Genomic DNA, 18,007 nt, shown 5'->3' with positions numbered 1-18,007 from the left:
CTGTTTCTAGTTTTGATTTTTCCACCTGGAATCCTAATTTTTCATTATGATTATATATCCAGACATTCCCATGTAGCATTTGCATTATTTGCACACCTGCAATTTAAAGTTTCAATGTTGGAGGCAGTTTTCATCCCATTCCCATTTCATCCCACAAGAACTGCTGTGACTGAGAATTAAGCTATAGCATTAGCAACAAAGTATTCTGAGATCAAGGGACATAGGTGGCAATGTGGTCTAAAGCACTGAGCCTCTTGGACTTGCAGTTCAGAAGGTCAGCGGTTCGAATCCCCGTGACAGGGTGAGCTCTCGTTGCTCTGTCTCAGCTCCTGCCAACCTAGCAGTTTGAAAGCATACCGGCACAAGTAGATAAATAGGTACTGCTGTGGCGGGAAGGTAAATGGTGTTTCCATGCGCTCTGCTTTCCATCACGGTGTTCTGTTGCTCCAGAAACAGTTTAGTCATTCTGGCCACATGACCCGGAAAGCTGTCTGTGGCCAAACACCGTTTCCCTTGGCCTGAAAGCGAGATGAGCGCTACAACCCCATAGTTGCCTTTGGCTGGACTTAATCATGCAGGGGTCCTTTACCTTTACCTTTTACCTATTCTGAGATCTAAATGAGATGAACTAAAAGAGACAGTGGTGCATTTTTTTTTATTAGACCAATGCATGAAAAAGTGTCACGAGCTTTGACTAAGCCTATTATTGACATTGACTGCAAGACCTGTAAACTCCGAAGCTGCCCTGTTAATTATAGTATGATAGCGGGCTCCAAATTCCTCCTTGCTAATTCGTGGTAGTGTCTTGGCATCAATATCACCACCAAAACGTCTGGCTAGGAGAAAGAGGCACGTGGAAGCAGGGCGGGAAAAGAGGGGCAGTGTCTCCTTCCTTCTACTTCCCTCGGGGATCAGGCCCCTACGGAAGCGCCCTCGGCGGCGAGCCGCGCTGGAAACAAACAAACAAACACCCCAGCTGCCTCCCCAGCGGGTCAGGAAGCAGCAGCCTGCAGTGTCCCCAGCGGCCAGCAGGTGAGAGCAGCCTGGCGGCACCTGCTGCCGCTTCTCTCTCCGCTGACGGCTCCAGGCCTTCCTTCCCCGCCTCCGGCGCCTGGCCCTCAGCGCGGGGTCTCTCCTCGGCTTGGCCCGCTGCGCCGTGACGTCCCTCGAATAGCAGCTCGAGGCGGGCGATTCCTGTGAGGAGGTTGGTTCGAGACGGTGCTGCCGCCACCGCTGCAGAAGCAGCCGCTTCCCTTTCCCTTCGGCTCAGGAAGGGCTTCGAGCGGGTCAGCGGCAGGGCGCGCGCTCCCCCGAAGGAGAGCTTGCGGAGAGCGGCAGCAGCACCCATTTCGCTTGGCGGGAGGCGGCCACGAGTCCAGGCGCGATGGCACCCGCAACACCCCGTGCGCCGCTCGGGCTCCTCCTCCTCCTCCTCCCCGTCGCCGTGGTGCCTTCCAAGCTGAACATTCCCAAAGTGCTGCTGCCCTTCAGCCGAAGCACCAGGATCAACTTCACTCTGGAGGCAAGCGAGGGCTGCTACCGCTGGTGAGTGGGTGAGCGCGCGCGAGAGAGAGAGAGAGAGAAAGAGGCGCAAGACGGGGTCGAGCGCGCGGGGCCCCGCCGAGTTGAGGCACATGGCGCACGTGTGGCGTTCAACTTTGCTGCTGAAACGGCAACACGTGAGGGTCGGGGCGCGAGAGAAGAGAGAACTGAGGCTGCAGCTCCCAGCAAAGAAGCCTTTGCCTGCGGCAGGCAGTTTGAGTTAGCGAGGTATTATTCCTAGGGCGGGGAGCGTCTTAGCCGGTCCCGTTTTACTCAACTCATAAAACGGCGCAGCTGTTGAGTCTCCAGGACGCTTGCGCCGCGCTTCAGGCGCGAGGGGACTGCTTCTTAAAAAAAGTTTACAAGAAAAATGAGTGTTGTGGAGAGTTTGGCGCAGTTTCATTGCAAAAGATCGGATCAGGCGGTTTGATGCACCTTCTCGCTCTCCTTGGTTCTGAGCCAGGGGGAAACTACACATAAAAAACCCCACTGAAAATGTGTGTGCTTTTTTTTTTTAAAAAAAAAAGTTTTGAAAAATAAGTTGAATTTTGCCGAGCTCCCTGTCCCCATCTAGTGTCACATTTGTAGATTGCACTTTACAACACATTTAAAGCATTTTTTATAGCTGACTCCCCAGTGTGCTTTCCGAGTGTCGCCAGGTGTGTGAGTCAGAAGTTTATCCATGCTGTCTGGGCTGACTTTGTCACCGTGAGGCATAGGCAACAGTGTGCCAAACCTAAGAAGCTTGAAGTGGTACAGTGATTGTGGCAGAAATTCAACCAGTACCAGAACGACAATACTGTGGATGCGTAAAAGCCCTGAAGTTTGGAATACAGTAGCAACATGAAGTTACAAATTGTGTTTCTCAAAATGAGAGCAGACATTTTAATGTGCTTTGTTAAGACAGGGCAGGGGCATGGCTATTGCCAAGGTTCAAGGACTGGCAGCTGACCCCCCTTCCGTGTATAACAGGTGGATGCTCAACAAGTTTTTAAGCATTTTAAAAGTCAACCTTTATCTAACAGAGATACAGTATAACAAAGAAAACTTCTTTCAGTGACACATCATTTATTCAATGGTTGCCTGCTTCAGTGGTGGCAAAAGTAGAAGTGAGCAGTGCTGTACTGTGTTTTTCATATGGTAGAAATTCTTTTAAAAAGTTAGCTGTGTCTCACAACCTCTTTCCTGTACTATCTTAACAGATTTCAGTATAGATGAAAAGGGGAAATGGTTCTTTTTAAAGTCTGCAAGTAAAGTGTGCATTATGCACATGGCAATAATCTACTATACTAAACAAGTATAAAGGAAAACATCTTCCAATATTATTGTAGCTCAAAACTACTTGCTCATGTAAAATGAAAGAGTGTTTGATTTCCAAATAACTATGCTGTCCTATTCTAACCAAACTATTAGGCTTGCTAATTATTGAGCTTTCCACAAAGCCATAAGAAAGAGAAGTAGACCATCTCTAGAGTGGCACTCCAAATGTCCTCACCCAGCACCTTCATATTGATGTTAAACAGATGGGACATCAACATCTGGGTTGCACAGAAATTCCCCAGTAGCATATTCTGAAGCTGGCTTTGTAGATAGGAGTGGAGCCTGCATAACATCATGTCTCCAACCTTCAGTGCACATAGCTGGTCAAGTAAATACCATATCTGATAGTAGTATCAAAAGCCACTGATGGAGATCGAAGAGCAGCAACAAGATCACACACACACACACACACCCAGTTCCTCTTGCTACAGGTCTTGCAGGGCAACCAAGGTTGGTTCACTTCCAAAGCCAGACATGAATCCAAGCTGAAATGGGTCAAGATAATCTGCTTCCTGCAAGATTATCTGCAGCTGCTTGTCCACCAGCTTCTCAATACTTTTCAATGCCTGTGTGGCCACCACGCAATACCTTTATGAAGGGGTATTTGCAATTGAACAGCAGCTGTCATGAACCTCCTAGTACTTGGGTGGACTTTTTCCAGAAGTGGCCTCACCACTTCCTGTATGAGGGTGTATGAGGCACCACTCACTCTCACAGAGACCTACGCAGTCAGCCCATGTGTAGCTACAAAAAGCTAAAGAAAACAGGTAGTAGTCCAGGCAAATCCAATCATCTAGTGCACATCCTCAGGTTGTAAAAGAAAGTTGTAATTGAACTTCTAACATGTGGTAAGATATAGTTCTGGACACTCCCTCAATAATGGAGGTCAATAATGTGTTTTGACCTTACAGTGGTACCTCAGGTAAAGAACTTAATTCGTTCCGGAGGTCCGTTCTTAACCTGAAAATGTTTTTAACCTGAAGCACCACTTTAGCTAATGGGGCCTCCCGCTGCCGCCACACGATTTCTGTTCTCATCCTGAAGCAAAGTTCTTAACCCAAGGTACTATTTCTGGGTTAGCACAGTCTGTAACCTGAAGCGTATGTAACCTGAAGCATCTGTAACCCGAGGTACCACTGTACTTATATTAAGACCATAGCAAAGTGTGTAAAAAATAGATAATTTCTCTCCAAAAAGAGTCATCAACATCATGTTAAAAAAGTACAGGAAACTGAAGTTAAACTGGCCTGGCCTGGCCTGTGTATTTAACTGGGATCTCAGTTTTGATTACTGAGGGAAAGTTGTCATTCTAAAGTTTTCCCTTTGGACATTATTTTATTATTTTGATTTCTACATATATTTATTTTTTACATTTTATATCCCATCAGCATAGTTCAGCAGAGCCTTCAGGATGCATTGCTCTAAGACATGGGAATAAATGGGGAAAATATCCAAATAACGGCATTGACTTCGGTCCAACACCTGTTCAGACAATCTAATACCACTAATAGGTTTAAACATTTAACTACCCATGACTGACTGATGTAATTAGGTTTGCTCAGCACAGCAATACTCATGAGATATTAACAATTATCTTTGTGTTAGAGCTTCCCTCTTTTAAACCTGCTGTACAGACAGCTTGTGACATGTGTTTGGGAGCAACTGTATGTAGCCCTGTCACTGATTTCTGGCATCAAACCCAAGAAGCACAAGTGACCACAGGCTTCTTTGCCATTCATTCGGAGTGTGTAGCCTCACACAATGAACATGCTTATATGACTTGACCAATTCCTTCTGAAAGACAACACAGTAGAATTTCTTATGAATTATCCTTAACAGAACCATATACACATAGATCAAGGTATTTATGTTCATAAGTCTATAACAGATAGATTTGACCAATTAGGAGGAATGAATATTAAATCTCATATATTAAGAGCAATTGTGATTTCTCATGATTCTTGATCCAGCCAGTGTTAAATAGCTGTAAGTCCCGTTGATTCAACTGGCATGTACTTAACTCTTGCGCCATTCACCACATGATAACATTTAGTGAATGCAATAAGTATAATTAGTCCCAGCAAATCTAACAAACTCCTAAAATGTGGGCAGATGTTAGTATTACTTCTGTCTGCCAAAATCTTCATAGCAAATATTCCCTGTGTGTTTGTGAGGGGGGAGGTTAAATTTCTAATTTGTATAGCCATGAACAGGCAATTTAAATATGTGTGCAAATTCTACCCAGAAAGTCCTGAACTGAAAAGATTGTAATAAATTATGCAAATCAAGTATGTTTATATGTATCTACTTAATTTGCTTGCCTTTCATCTGTCTCAGAATTTGGAGTTGTCTAAATTTTTTATAGATCTAGGGAGAAGGGCATGGGGTTTAAGGAGTGCAAATAGGGTAAGGCATGTGGGAAGCAGAGAGATGGATGAAACTGGAGTTAAGAAGTTTTATAGTCCATATATATATGGACTATACAGTTAAAGCTATTGTTGAGTATGTGTTTCTGGAACTGAGTATGTGCATTAGACCTTTTGGATTTTTTACTGTCTGTATAGCAGTTCCTCGGTATTCCATTTTATTTTATTTTTATTAGCAATTTTTGTTTTAATTACAATACCAAAAAAATCAATACAACACATCTCTTAACATGATTTTCTTAACTTCTTGGACTCCCTCTCATCTCCCACTCCTGCATTCCTGACTATAAATTTTTTCCAGCAAATTTATCTCCTTGTTTCTATTCTTATTGTCTAGTTTTCCAATGTTATATCTCTAATTTAAATATCCTTTATTTAGATCTTAAAAGTTTAAATATAACCGAAAATTTCCAAAAGTTTATCTTTTCTTAAATTTAACTTATCTTCATATTTCTCCTCATCTAGCTTAATGGTGCCAAGTTGTTTTTACTCTAGCATCCTTCTTAACATTCATAAAGTTTACAATATTTTTGTAAATAGGTCTTGAATTTCTTCCAATCTTCTTCCACCGTCTCTTCTCCCATGTCTCGGATTCTACCAGTCATCTCAGCCAGTTCCATGTAGTCTATCAGTTGCATCTGCCATTCTTCCAGTGTGGGTAAATCTTGGGTTTTCCAATGCTTGGCGACGAGTATCCTTGCTGCTGTTATTGCATACATAAAAAATGTTCGATCCTTCTTTAACACCTTCTGGCCGACAATACCCAGAAGGAAGGCCTCTGGTTTCTTAGGGAAGGTATACTTAAGTACCTTTTTCAGCTCATTATATATCATTTCCCAGAAGGCCTTCACTCTAGGGCAGGTCCACCAGAGGTGAAAGAATGTTCCTTCATTTTCCTTACATTTCCAACATTTGTTATCAGACAAGTGGTAAATTTTTGCAAGTTTGACTGGGGTCAAGTACCATCTATATATCATTTTCATAACATTCTCTTTCAAAGTATTACATGCAGTAAAATTCAACCCACTAGTCCACAACCTCTCCCAGTCCTCAAACATGATATTATATCCAATATCCTGTGCCCACTTTATCATAGCCGATTTAACCATTTCATCTTGAGTGTTCCATTTTAACAGCAAGTTATACATTCTTGAAAGTACCTTAGTCTTAGGCTCTAACAATTCCGTTTCTAGCTTCGATTTTTCCACCTGGAATCCTAACTTTTTGTCAAGTTTAAAAACTTCTTTAATCTGAGCGTAATGTAACCAGTCTCGCACTTTATCCTTCATTTTCTCCTGACTCTGCAATTTCCAGTTATCTCCATCTTTTTCTAATATTTCCCAATACTTCGGCCATTTGGCCTCCATATTGAGTCTTTTCCGGGCCTTAGCTTCCAATGGTGAAAGCCACCTTGGAGTTTTATTTTCCAATAAGTCTTTGTATTTTATCCAGACATTAAACACTGCTTTCCTGACAATATGGTTCTTGAAAACCTTGTTAATCTTAACCTTGTCATACCATAGATATGCATGCAATCCAAAAGCATTGTTAAAACCTTCTAAATCCAATACATCAGTGTCTTCGAGAAGTAGCCAGTCTTTTAGCCAGCAGAAAGCTGCTGATTCATAATACAACCTTAAGTCTGGCAGGGCAAAGCCCCCTCTTTCTTTCGCATCAGTTAATATCTTAAACTTAATTCTGGGCTTTTTGCCCTGCCAGACAAATTTGGAAATGTCTCTCTGCCACTTCCGAAAGCACTCTGTCTTGTCCACAATCTGCAAAGTTTGAAACAAAAATAGCATTTTGGGCAATACATTCATCTTTATAGCAGCGATTCGGCCTAACAAGGAAAGCTTCAATCTTGTCCAACTTTCTAAGTCTCTTTTAATTTCTGACCAGAGCAGTTCCTCGGTATTCCAAACTGTTTGTGAAAATAGGTTAGATGGATCAAGAATTGTCATCCCATGAATGGAAAAGCTTCTTACATTTGCAGTAGGGACTCAATCCCAGCAGAGGCTTTAACAAAAGAAAGCTGGAGGGCAGGTAGAGAGAATTTGCATGGATTCCTCCTTTCCTCCATAGTCTCCAGCAGCAGTATTCTGGAGGGTCACTCAACTATCCAGACCAGATTTTTTTTTGGGGGGGGGTGTTATAGGGTCAACGAGGGAAAAGGTGGCAGTGTCTTGTGAGCAGAGCTGTGCTGATCCAACCAACTGTTGATATTTATGGCCATTTCTGATTTGTCGTTTGAGTTACTAATGTTCTTTGGAAGTGAAGGAAATAACCCAGAGGGATTTAATTTCCGCCTTGATATTTCTCTCTCTCTCCTTCATTTGGTATTTTGCTTATAACAGTTTGATAGGCCTGTGTTAAATGACTTTTCCCCTTTTTGCTGCACTTAAAAAAAACAGGAAGTAGAGTTTCATCTAAAGTATGCTTGTATTCTCTGTGTGGGAAACAAAACGGAAGTAAAATTTTATATGTGGTTTTAAAAGAAAATAAATAAATAAATTGTTAATAGATGATATTTTACATTTTTACCTGGAGCTGTTAACTAGGAATTATTCATGGACTATATATTTTTTTAATCATTAATGTTTTCTAGAATCTCACAACAATCTGTTTTGTTAATTGCTTGTGGGGGAGGACTTGCAAATGCATGACAGATGTCATTGCACGCACTATTCTTTTCCTCCCTATGCTGGTCCTGCAAAGGGGTATATGATCTTGAGGAGTAATGATTGCACAGACTAGGCTTAAGCGGGTTGAACTCCAGTCACATAAATCTTAGTTAATGTATTTTCAGTGTTGCGTGGACAAATACAAAGTGAACCTTAGGCTGAAGTAACTGTGGGGCAAGAATGCAGAGGGACTGGGTGTGATTCTGCTTTCTCACTGCACACACAATCCACACATGCTAAAGGTTGGAAGGTATACTCAGTATCAGCCACTGAATAAAAATATTCACAATTATGCTGGATATTCACTAGAAAAGGGGAACTGACTGAATCAGGCAATACAGTTAGACCCTAACTCTAACTGTTAGAGACATTAACCTGTAATGCTAGTAAGGGTTACAATTTATCACCAAAATTTAGCAGTTAGGTTATGGAGATAGCTAGATTAGACAACAGCTGTTTAATACTTTTGCTTGCTTGTTTACGGCAGTGGACCATATAATGTACTTCAGCAGTCTAGAGATGTCTGTTGACCACAAGAATAATATAGAGGCAGCCTGAGGTGTGTTTGTGGTCAGAAGAGTCTAGATGCATCACTGTCCACTAAAACCAGTACAGTGGTACCTTAGGTTAAGTACTTAATTCGTGCAGGAGGTCCGTACTTAACCTGAAACTGTTCTTACCCTGAAGTACCACTTTAGCTAATGGGGCCTCCTGCTGCTGCCACGCCGCCGGAGCACGATTTCTGTTCTCATCCTGAAGCAAAGTTCTTAACCTGAAGCACTATTTCTGGGTTAGCGGAGTGTGTAACCTGAAGCGTATGTAACCTGAAGCGTATGTAACCCGAGGTACGACTGTAAATGCAACCAAGAGTGAGAAAAAGACACATTTTCCCAAACGTTAAATTGTGGTTGGCTCGTTAAATTGTGGTTTTGGCAAGCTGTTCATCCCACAATGTTTAAGAAAGTTGTAGTTATTAGTGGCACCACCACCATCAGCAGTGAGTCTATTTGCCTTATCTTTGTTTATTTAGCTTTTCAAATCAAGATCATTTTAGCACTTTGAAGTTAAGTCTTTAGATGATTCTTTCAAATACAATATATGTATTCTTTTTCTGCTTTAGGGTTGCTCTCTACAGCACAGCAGACAGGATGTGTGGGTGATACGCTATATTTGAAAGAATACGTGGAGGAAGTTGCAACACTAATAGTGAAATCCTTACTAAGAAGCACAGTATGTGCATACAGCGTTGTTGCCCAAGTCAATTTGCAAGACTACATTTTTTTAGTCCTACTTTTGACTAAAATAGAAGATAAAATCAAGTTAATTTGGCAGTTTTGCAAATTAAGCTAGGGCATGAGTGAATCTTTCAGAGGATATCCTTCAAAGGATATAGATCAGGGGTAGACAACCTAAGGCCTGGGGCCAGATGCAGCCCAATCACCTTCTCAATCCGGACTGCGGATGGTCCGGGAATCAGCATGTATTTACATGAGTAGAATGTGTCCTTTTATTTACAATGCATCTCTGGGTTATTTGTGGGGCCTGCCTGGTGTTTTTACATGACTAGAATGTGTGCTTTTATTTAAAATGCATCTCTGGGTTATTTGTGGGGCATAGGAATTCGTTCATTCCCCCCCCCCAAAAAAAAAATTAGTCTGGTCCACCACATGGTCTGAGGGACGGTGGACCGGCTCCCTGCTGAAAAAGATTGCTGACCCCTGATATAGATGGTTAATGAATGAGTTCACATAAATACACAACAAACTTGCCTGTGATGCTGCTGATGTTACATTTGTCTACTACCCTTTATCTGAAGATCTCAGGGCAATATGCAGCATTAAAATACAAGGTAAAAACACAAAATGTATAATAAGAACAAGAACAAAACAACCCAATAACCCCACCCTACCCCTCCCATGAAGTTTAACTCCCAGGGACTAGACAGATGGATGCGGCAGACTGGGGATTCCCTATCCCTGTATTAAAGTGCAGTGAAAGCAGTTTCAGCACACATTGTTGTATCGGAAGATCTTTTGTACCTGGGACAAAGACAGTGGATCTGTGTTCGCCTTATCTCCACACTTAGCTTTTTTTTATTTTTAAGACACAGTAGTATTCTCTGTAAAGTGCCAAATATAAAAGTGTTTTATATAAGATAACAACCTCATTTTTCTCCAGTTTTGTCAGGAAGTACAAAGCTGCAGCCTGCAGGGCAGTGAGCTCTTCAGGAATCCTGAATCTCTGGTTGTTGTCAGGCCCACCGATTAACTGGACAAAAATATTATTCTCTGATTAAAGGAGTAGCTGAACATTCTTCTACCAATTAGACAGAGCAGAGCTTGAAATCCAGACTTCTACATGCCGCTTTGGAGGTGGACAATAAGATTTCTGCTCTGTCTTGAATCCTCAGGGTTGCCATTCTTAGCCACCTTGAAAGAATTAGTACTAAGTCTGATTTTTGTTCAGTGGACTGCTTCAGTGAGTCGTAGAATTATTTGCTGTAATAGGAGCCCCCCACCCACCCAGCATAGGCTTATTTTCTACTTGGCAGGGTAGCTAATCAAAAGAAACTAAAAGTGCTGCAAGATTCAACATAGAACCAATGTGTTTCTAATAAGTAATAAGTGAAGCTGTAATTTAAAAAATGATTGGCTTGAAGATGTATTAGTAGGTTTTTCATTTGAAACTGACATTGCTGAAAAGGCAAGAACTATTTATACATTATACATAACATGAATGAAAAAGTGAGAACAAAAGGTTTTCAATGGGTCTCTACATCTTCCAGACCTGCAGCAGAATTCAGCTGAGAATGTGAACAATAAAGAATTTTAAACTAGTAAGTAAATGACAGCGGGTTGTTGCCCCCTCCCCCGGCCAAGCCATTAGGAGAAAGCTTTTCAGAACTTTATCTCCATAGAAAGTGGTAGAATGAGCTGACCGTGATGCCATTGCTTTCTCTGAACACCTAGATGTATATTCAAATCTACCTATACCGATTTTGCAGCCAGTGATACAGTACTTAAAACTGATAGGAACTGCTGGTAATGCAAAGTTAAATATAGCATGACTTTACTTAAATGTTAAAGGAAACTTTGACGGGCATCAACATTTATCAATAAGTCTCGCTCCAGTAATTTTTGTTTGTTTGTTTTAAGGTCTTCTACCAGACCAGAAGTTGCTAGCATAGAAGCTATAGAGCAAGACAACCAACAGTGTTCACAGAAGGCTATTGTGCAGGCCCGTTCATCGCAGGTGACACGCCTTACAAGTATTATTTTGGCTGAAGATATTTGTAAGTAGAGCAATATTCTTCCCATCTTATTTGGAGACGTGTATTGTTGTAAGTTAATTCTACGCTATTCTTTGGTTGGAATGCTTTATGCCCTGCACCCAAGAAACTCTTGATGGATACACTAAGTGCAAAAATATACTCTTCTAGCTGTGTGTATTTAAAATTTGTAACAAGCAAGGAAAAAGAGGGAGACAGAGAATGGAAGCTATACCTCATCTTGCCCTCCTTCTCATTCTTCCAGCATGCATTGCCTCCTTTCTACATTGAGAAATGGGAGGCTGAAAGATTGACATGTGTCCACAGAGGGAATAGTAGAAGTGAGGAGGATACTATTGAGGGAAAGGGAGGAGCAAGGGTTTTTTGGGGGGGGGATTGTATTCTGGAGAATAAGCATAGAGGGTTGAAGAGGAACATACTGTACATTCAAAGTCAAGAGATGCTAAGAAAATCAAAATGGAAAAAATGGATGAGACTTGCAATACCTTACTGTTTAAATTTTGCATTTTGCAACAGTTTTTAACTTGCTCATAGAATTTGTATTTATGGAGGGACTCAAAGGATGTCCACGGCTTATAGTTGCTTGGATTAATGACTATTGTTCATGGTAGGGATTTCCAAATTGATAACTGAAATGTATAGCTGACAACTATGGCAGTTCTTTACTGAGTTAGTTTGTGTGCCTAGTGAGTATTCAGCCTGAAATTATGCACCCTTAAGCAGAAGTGTGTCCAGCTCAGTATGGGTTACTTTAAAGTAAGAAAATGGAGTTGGTTGTACATTAACAATAAATGGATTTTGCATATAATAAAACAAATTGCACTAGAAAATACACTTTAATGAATATGTTAGCGATGACCTTTTGAACATATGTGAAACTGCCTTATATTGACTCCACAATGACTGGTTATAGCCCTTAAGACTAGGCAGCGCAGATTGGCCATGGCCTTTTTTCTGAGATCCCTTTAACTGAAAATGTGTGGTATTGAGCCTGGGACCTTCTGTATGCAAAGGATCCTCCTCACTATTGCAATCAATTGATAAATAATTGCGTCATTATTTATTTTTAGTTATTAATAAAAAACAAAAAATCAATTTGTTGGCATATAAGGTTACTCTTGTATGATAGTTATAGTTTGAGTTTTTTGTTTTTAAAATGGCTGGCATTAATTTAAAATGTTGGCACTTAACATTAAAGTATAAGGGTACATGAAAATGCCTCTGAACTTATTTTCCTCATCATTGAGCAAATGGAGAAAATTTCCACACACCTGAGTTGGATGGAATATATTCTAAATCAGAGGGTATTTTTGCCAGACAGACTCCAGCCCTGGTATGTCCCCTGCCTTTTGAACTTAAATATGATAAAATGGCTTGGAGCCAGAGGGTTAATGACAGAAAGGGGTCCTGCTCCTCTCCTGACAGCAGCCTCATGGAAAACCTGTAGTGGGAGTTGTTGGTGCCCTCCCTAATGGGATGGACTCTGGTTCTGAGGAAGAAGGGGGATTACATTCCCCCCCCCATTCCCTATAGCCCCAGTTTACCTCAGTAAAATATTATAATTTTCTCTGGACTCTGCTTGCTTTATTCCAGTTTCTCCACTAACACAGGAGAGGTACTTTGGGGTGAGGAAGAGAAAGGAAAATCACATTCCATCAACCCTCTTTCACCAACACTTGTCTGGATCCAAGACGACAAATAAAACAAGTCATGGAGGTTACCAAAAGCTAAAACAGCGGATATTTTTTGTTGGAAACATATTGAAAGCTATACAGTACCAGCTCCCTTCAGTTTTGCTATTATTGTATTTAATTGCATATGTTTCATTTTGAACAAAACCATCCACTGCTATTGAGGGATAATGGCATGCTTTCTCAGAAAGTTTAAACCAAGCATTAAAGGTGTGGTGGTTTTTGAGGTTGAACCTATCTTGTAACTAGATATTTTCCTGTATCTCATCAAGTAACTGGCCAAGTCCTTCGCTGCGATGCCATAGTTGACCTTATTCATGATGTTCACATTGTGTCTACCACAAAAGAACTGTATCTAGAGGATTCACCATTGCAACTGAAAATTCAAGCTTTAGATTCTGAAGGTAAGACTATATCTCTTTTAACGTAAAATATTCATCCAGACAAAGAGCTCTTCCTGATGTTATGTTGGCCATGGCCACACATTTTCCTTCCTAAATCTACTGCTGTGTATCAGTAGTCTCAGCTTGAAATTGCTATCTGCATAAATGGGCTTCTAAATTTGCATTTTAATCATATCGGTATTTCTCTTTAAATTCAAAAACCTCCATCAACGGGGGGGCGGGGGGGGGGCGGAATCACTGTCTCAGTCTAGTTTTGGGGTCAAGTGTCTCCTAAGAAAGCCATACAGATAAAATACCTGGCAGAAGGTATCACACACCCTAACTCAATTCTATGCTGGATCACATGCCTCCTGCTCCCTTCATAGGCTGCTGTGGTGTGATGTGAAGCTAGAGCCATCCTGTTTAGTGCACCAAAGAGCTGTCTCCAGGATACCCAATAAAACAGCTCTGTAGCTCACCTGGACCAAGTGAGGTTACTCTCTCTTTGCATCAGCCTATGGTGGGTGGTGATCCTGCTTAACCCTAGGCTTGGGTTCTCTGAAGGGAGCTGTCTTGTGCCCCCAGACTCAGCACTAAGCAGCCTTGCTTCTCCCCTCCCTGTCAAGTAGTGGGGAGAAAGGAAGCAAAGCTACCTTTTGCAAGTAGAAGCAGCAAACTGGAGAAGTCTCGCTTCTTACTGTTGCTTGCAAACTCCAGCCTTGTTTCTCCCCTCCCATCAGGTGTCAGGAAAGGGATAAGCAAATCGATGTTTTGCAAGCAAAAGCAGCCTGTCAATCATGTGGCATTATGAACATATCATGTGATATGTTTGGGCAGCTCTGTGACTTTAGCCCGCAGAGCTGATCCTGCTAAGGATGTGGCTCATGGAACCAAAAGGGTTCCCCAGCCCTGCAGTAAAGCAATATACTGTACTTGCAGAGATGTCATTGGGATCAACAATACCCCATAATATAAAGTACATAAAGCTGCAAGACTTATGTGTGGGGCCTAAACATAAAACAAAATACTGTGACAGTAACAAAACATATGAAATAACTGTTACAGTTGTATTAGGACTGCAAAGGTCATGACTTGTGAATTACCTATAACAACAAATCTTACAGGCCTTGCAATCATAGCTGACGGTATTTGCCTTAGAACTGCAGCTGACATGCAGGTAAAATGTGGTGGGAGACATTCCTTTCTGTATTCAGAAGCTCTAAAGATGAGAGTAAAAAAGAAATGAAGGAAGTATAGCATTTCCATGGCTAGTCAATAATATCAATATTTGCACTGGATAGCAGAGATTCTGTTTCATGAATTGGACTAATAGACATATGCTGGTATCAGTTCAAGTAAACCTAAATTTTGAGGGGAGTTGAACTGTCTCCTGGCCATATTGTTCTTGCAATACATGTGCCGTAGGGGTGCTGTGGCCAATGTCACAGCAAGCATTTCTCATCTCTTAGTGTCTGCTGCAGATTTGCAGCTTCAGCACTGTTCCGTTTCTCCCTGCTAAAGAAAAAACACACTATTTGATTTGTTTTTACTTTACATTTCAGCAATACTGAGGGAAGATTTACCTTAGCTCCGCAAAGTTCAACCAAGTGTTATGAAAACAACCAATTATGATTGTACATCTTGTATAAAATACCCTTGGGCACTTAGAATTCTATTTTCTGTGGTAGATTGCCTTTTTAAATAGAAATTTTAGGATGGAATGCCAACCCACAGCACTCTACTCTGTACTAGGAACCCATGATTGAAAGGTATTTGTAGTCTTTGATACACTTAGATGCACTTTGAGGTGGAGGGTGGTCATAGAGTGCATGTGTGACTGCAACAACATTTTCTACTGATTTTGCAGTAAAATCACGCTATTGATTATGCGCCAACAGTGAACATAACTGCACATTCATTTTTAATTAATCAAAATAATTTGGAAATAGAGAGAAGTGAAGGATCAAGTCCCAGATTTGTCAGAGGTTTGTCTTAGGTTTCTGAATTTGTGTTATCAGTTAATTGTAAAAACAACCTTATTTCAGGCTTAGTTTTTGGTAAGGAAGGAGGGGTTGGTTATTTATTTATTTCTTAAAATTTATACGCCACTTGATTGTAAAAGAAAACTCAGACTGGTTTGCAGAAAGATGCAAAATAGAAAAATGGAGAGAAATTAACAGAAATTCACTGCAGCTGCATCGTCCATAAAGTTTTTATTGTAGGACATTTCCATTCTTTTTAATTGCTTTAATTCTGGCCACATTGTTAGATAGACAACATTTGAGATATGGAATCTTTATTTACTTCCATTTCCAAATGATAGTTTGATAAGCTAAAAAAAATGGTGCTTTTTTCTTTTTCAAAAAGAAAGTTAATTACAGGTAAGCAAACAATAATTCATATTAAAGTGGTGTCTTTGAATTGATGCTATTGGGAGATGAAGACTGATTTCGTGACTGATGAGTTAGCCTTGAGTAATGATTTTAAATTCCATTTCCTCATTGATATAATAGCTTTTAATGAATGTGTATGCAATAGTAACAATATACCTGAAGCAGTGTCTCCACCCCCATCGTTCAGCCCGGACACTGAGGGCCTTGCTTCTTTGTATACACAACTATGCAAATGTTCTGCTTGCTTGAGCAGTATGAAATTGAGCATGCATGTTTTTATTGTATGATATCTTATTTGTTTTAGATATCACATAAGTAGCTAGGAAAATGGGGTCATCTTGAAATATTTATAGCCTTATCTACCCACTTACCTATAGCAGGAATAATGCAAATTTTAAAATTTCAGACTGCATTTGCACATTATGCTTCTGTGGATTGTGGAACGCTTTGCACGGTTTAAGTTGCATTAAATTAAAAACAAACCACTATTTGTGATATAGTTAAGCTGCAATTCTGTGCCTGTGTAGTCAGAAGTAAAGACCCATTAAATTCAGTAGGACTTGCTCTCACATAGAATCATAGAATCGTTGGAAGAGACCACAAGGGCCATCGAGTCCAACCCCCTGCCAAGCGGGAAACACCATCAGAGTACTCCTGACATATGGTCGTCAAGCCTCTGCTTAAAGACCTCCAAAGAAGGAGACTCCACCACACTCCTTGGCAGCAAATTCCACTGTCGAACAGCTCTCACTGTCAGGAGGTTCCTCCTAATGTTTAGGTGGAATCTTTTTTCTTGTAGTTTGGAACCATTGCTCCGTGTCCGCTTCTCTGGAGCAGCAGAAAACAACCTTTCTCCCTCCTCTATGTGACATCCTTTTATATATTTGAACATGGCTATCATATCACCCCTTAACCTCCTCTTCCCCAGGCTAAACATGCCCAGCTCCCTTAGCCGTTCCTCATAAGGCATCGTTTCCAGGCCTTTGACCATTTTGGTTGCCCTCCTCTGGACACGTTCCAGTTTGTCAGTGTCCTTCTTGAACTGTGGTGCCCAGAACTGGACACAGTACTCCAGGTGAGGTCTGACCAGAGCAGAATATACATAAGGATGTATAGGACTGCAGCCTGATTGGAATTTCACACCCTATAGGGTCAGTTATGAACTGATGACATTAACAAAGGCAGCCTCAATTCAGGCAGTTTCCACATTACTTCTAATTTTCAGTAGTTGCCATTTGTATTAAACTTGCGTCCAACATGTATGTAATCTCGGCTTCACTGATCATAGAATGTTTTATACAAATTCCTTGTTTCTGTTTGATAAATGAATGGTGGCTCAATCACTTTCCCCCCAGTATATGAAACTTAACAATAAGAATAAAATTCTAAGTTTCTGAAATAGGCCATCTTGTTTTGTAAATATATGATTCTGGTTCCTTTTCATTTTCTTATGTTGCTGCTTATTGTAATTTCCAAACATTTGTATTTCCGGGCAGAAAAGTTATTGATTGAGCTTTTTTTTTTATTATTATTATTATTATTTTTTACTAAAGTTGCTGAGCTTAAAAAAAACGACATTTTTGAGCTATTTTTAAGAAAAATCCTTGAAAACGACACTGCCATGCATCTGGACATATAGCCGATTTCCACCCAGACACTGCTACCAACTGCAGTATTCTAGCCATATGGCAATCCTAGATGTAGGTTTATGGCTGATTACCAAAATGTGGAAAGATTCTATAGCTGTTCTCACATTTGATACTTAGTTTCTTGAATTATTTTAAGGAAACACCTTTAGCACTTTGGCGGGACTTGCTTTCGAGTGGACAATTATGAAAGACCCAGAAACTAATGGATTCTCAGATTCCCACAATGCACTGCGGTAAGCATCGTTAAAATTGTTTCATTTGTTACTTTATGCATAAAGGACAATGGGCAGGGAAATAGCAAGCACCAGCTTTGATCTCCTGTTCCTCTTGGCATTGCTCCCCCCCCCTTGGGTCTTTATTTCTTGTGTTATGAAGACTTTCTTTGGGGGGGGGGAGTCAAGGCAACTCGTGATATAACATTTAAAGCAATCAACCAACAAAAAACATACTGATATAACATTTAAAGCAATCTACTAACAAAAAACATACTGAAAACAAAACATTTCTCAAAGAGTTAGGGACAGCAGATAAAATTTCATAGAAAACATCATTGATAGGCCAACTGGCAGCAAAAGCCCATCAAAGGTGGCTCAGTTCAGGCTTCTTTAGGCAGTGGGGTCCACAACCAAGAAT

The 18,007-nt window shown here is 40.8% G+C and overlaps 1 protein-coding gene across 2 annotated transcripts in view; it reads left to right on the top strand.

Annotated features, from left to right (window-relative positions):
- Nucleotides 1-601: 601 nt before the first annotated feature.
- Nucleotides 602-18,007, top strand: part of NUP210 (nucleoporin 210) — a 90,977-nt gene continuing 73,571 nt past the window's right edge. For both annotated transcript variants that reach the window (XR_014153131.1, XM_081848809.1), the window contains exons 1-4: nt 602-1,545; nt 11,125-11,261; nt 13,222-13,353; nt 17,511-17,607. Coding sequence is in view for 1 of the 2 variants with exons in the window: in XM_081848809.1 (XP_081704935.1) it covers nt 1,385-1,545; nt 11,125-11,261; nt 13,222-13,353; nt 17,511-17,607 (527 nt within the window). In the remaining variant the exon portion in view is untranslated. The remainder of the gene's footprint in view (nt 1,546-11,124; nt 11,262-13,221; nt 13,354-17,510; nt 17,608-18,007) is intronic.

Source organism: Podarcis erhardii (assembly GCF_964252035.2).
Source record: "Podarcis erhardii genome assembly, chromosome: 2".
Taxonomy (NCBI): Eukaryota; Metazoa; Chordata; class Lepidosauria; order Squamata; family Lacertidae; genus Podarcis; species Podarcis erhardii.
The sequence above is the reverse complement of the archived record's forward strand: the minus strand, read 5'-3'. Positions and strand labels throughout refer to the sequence as shown.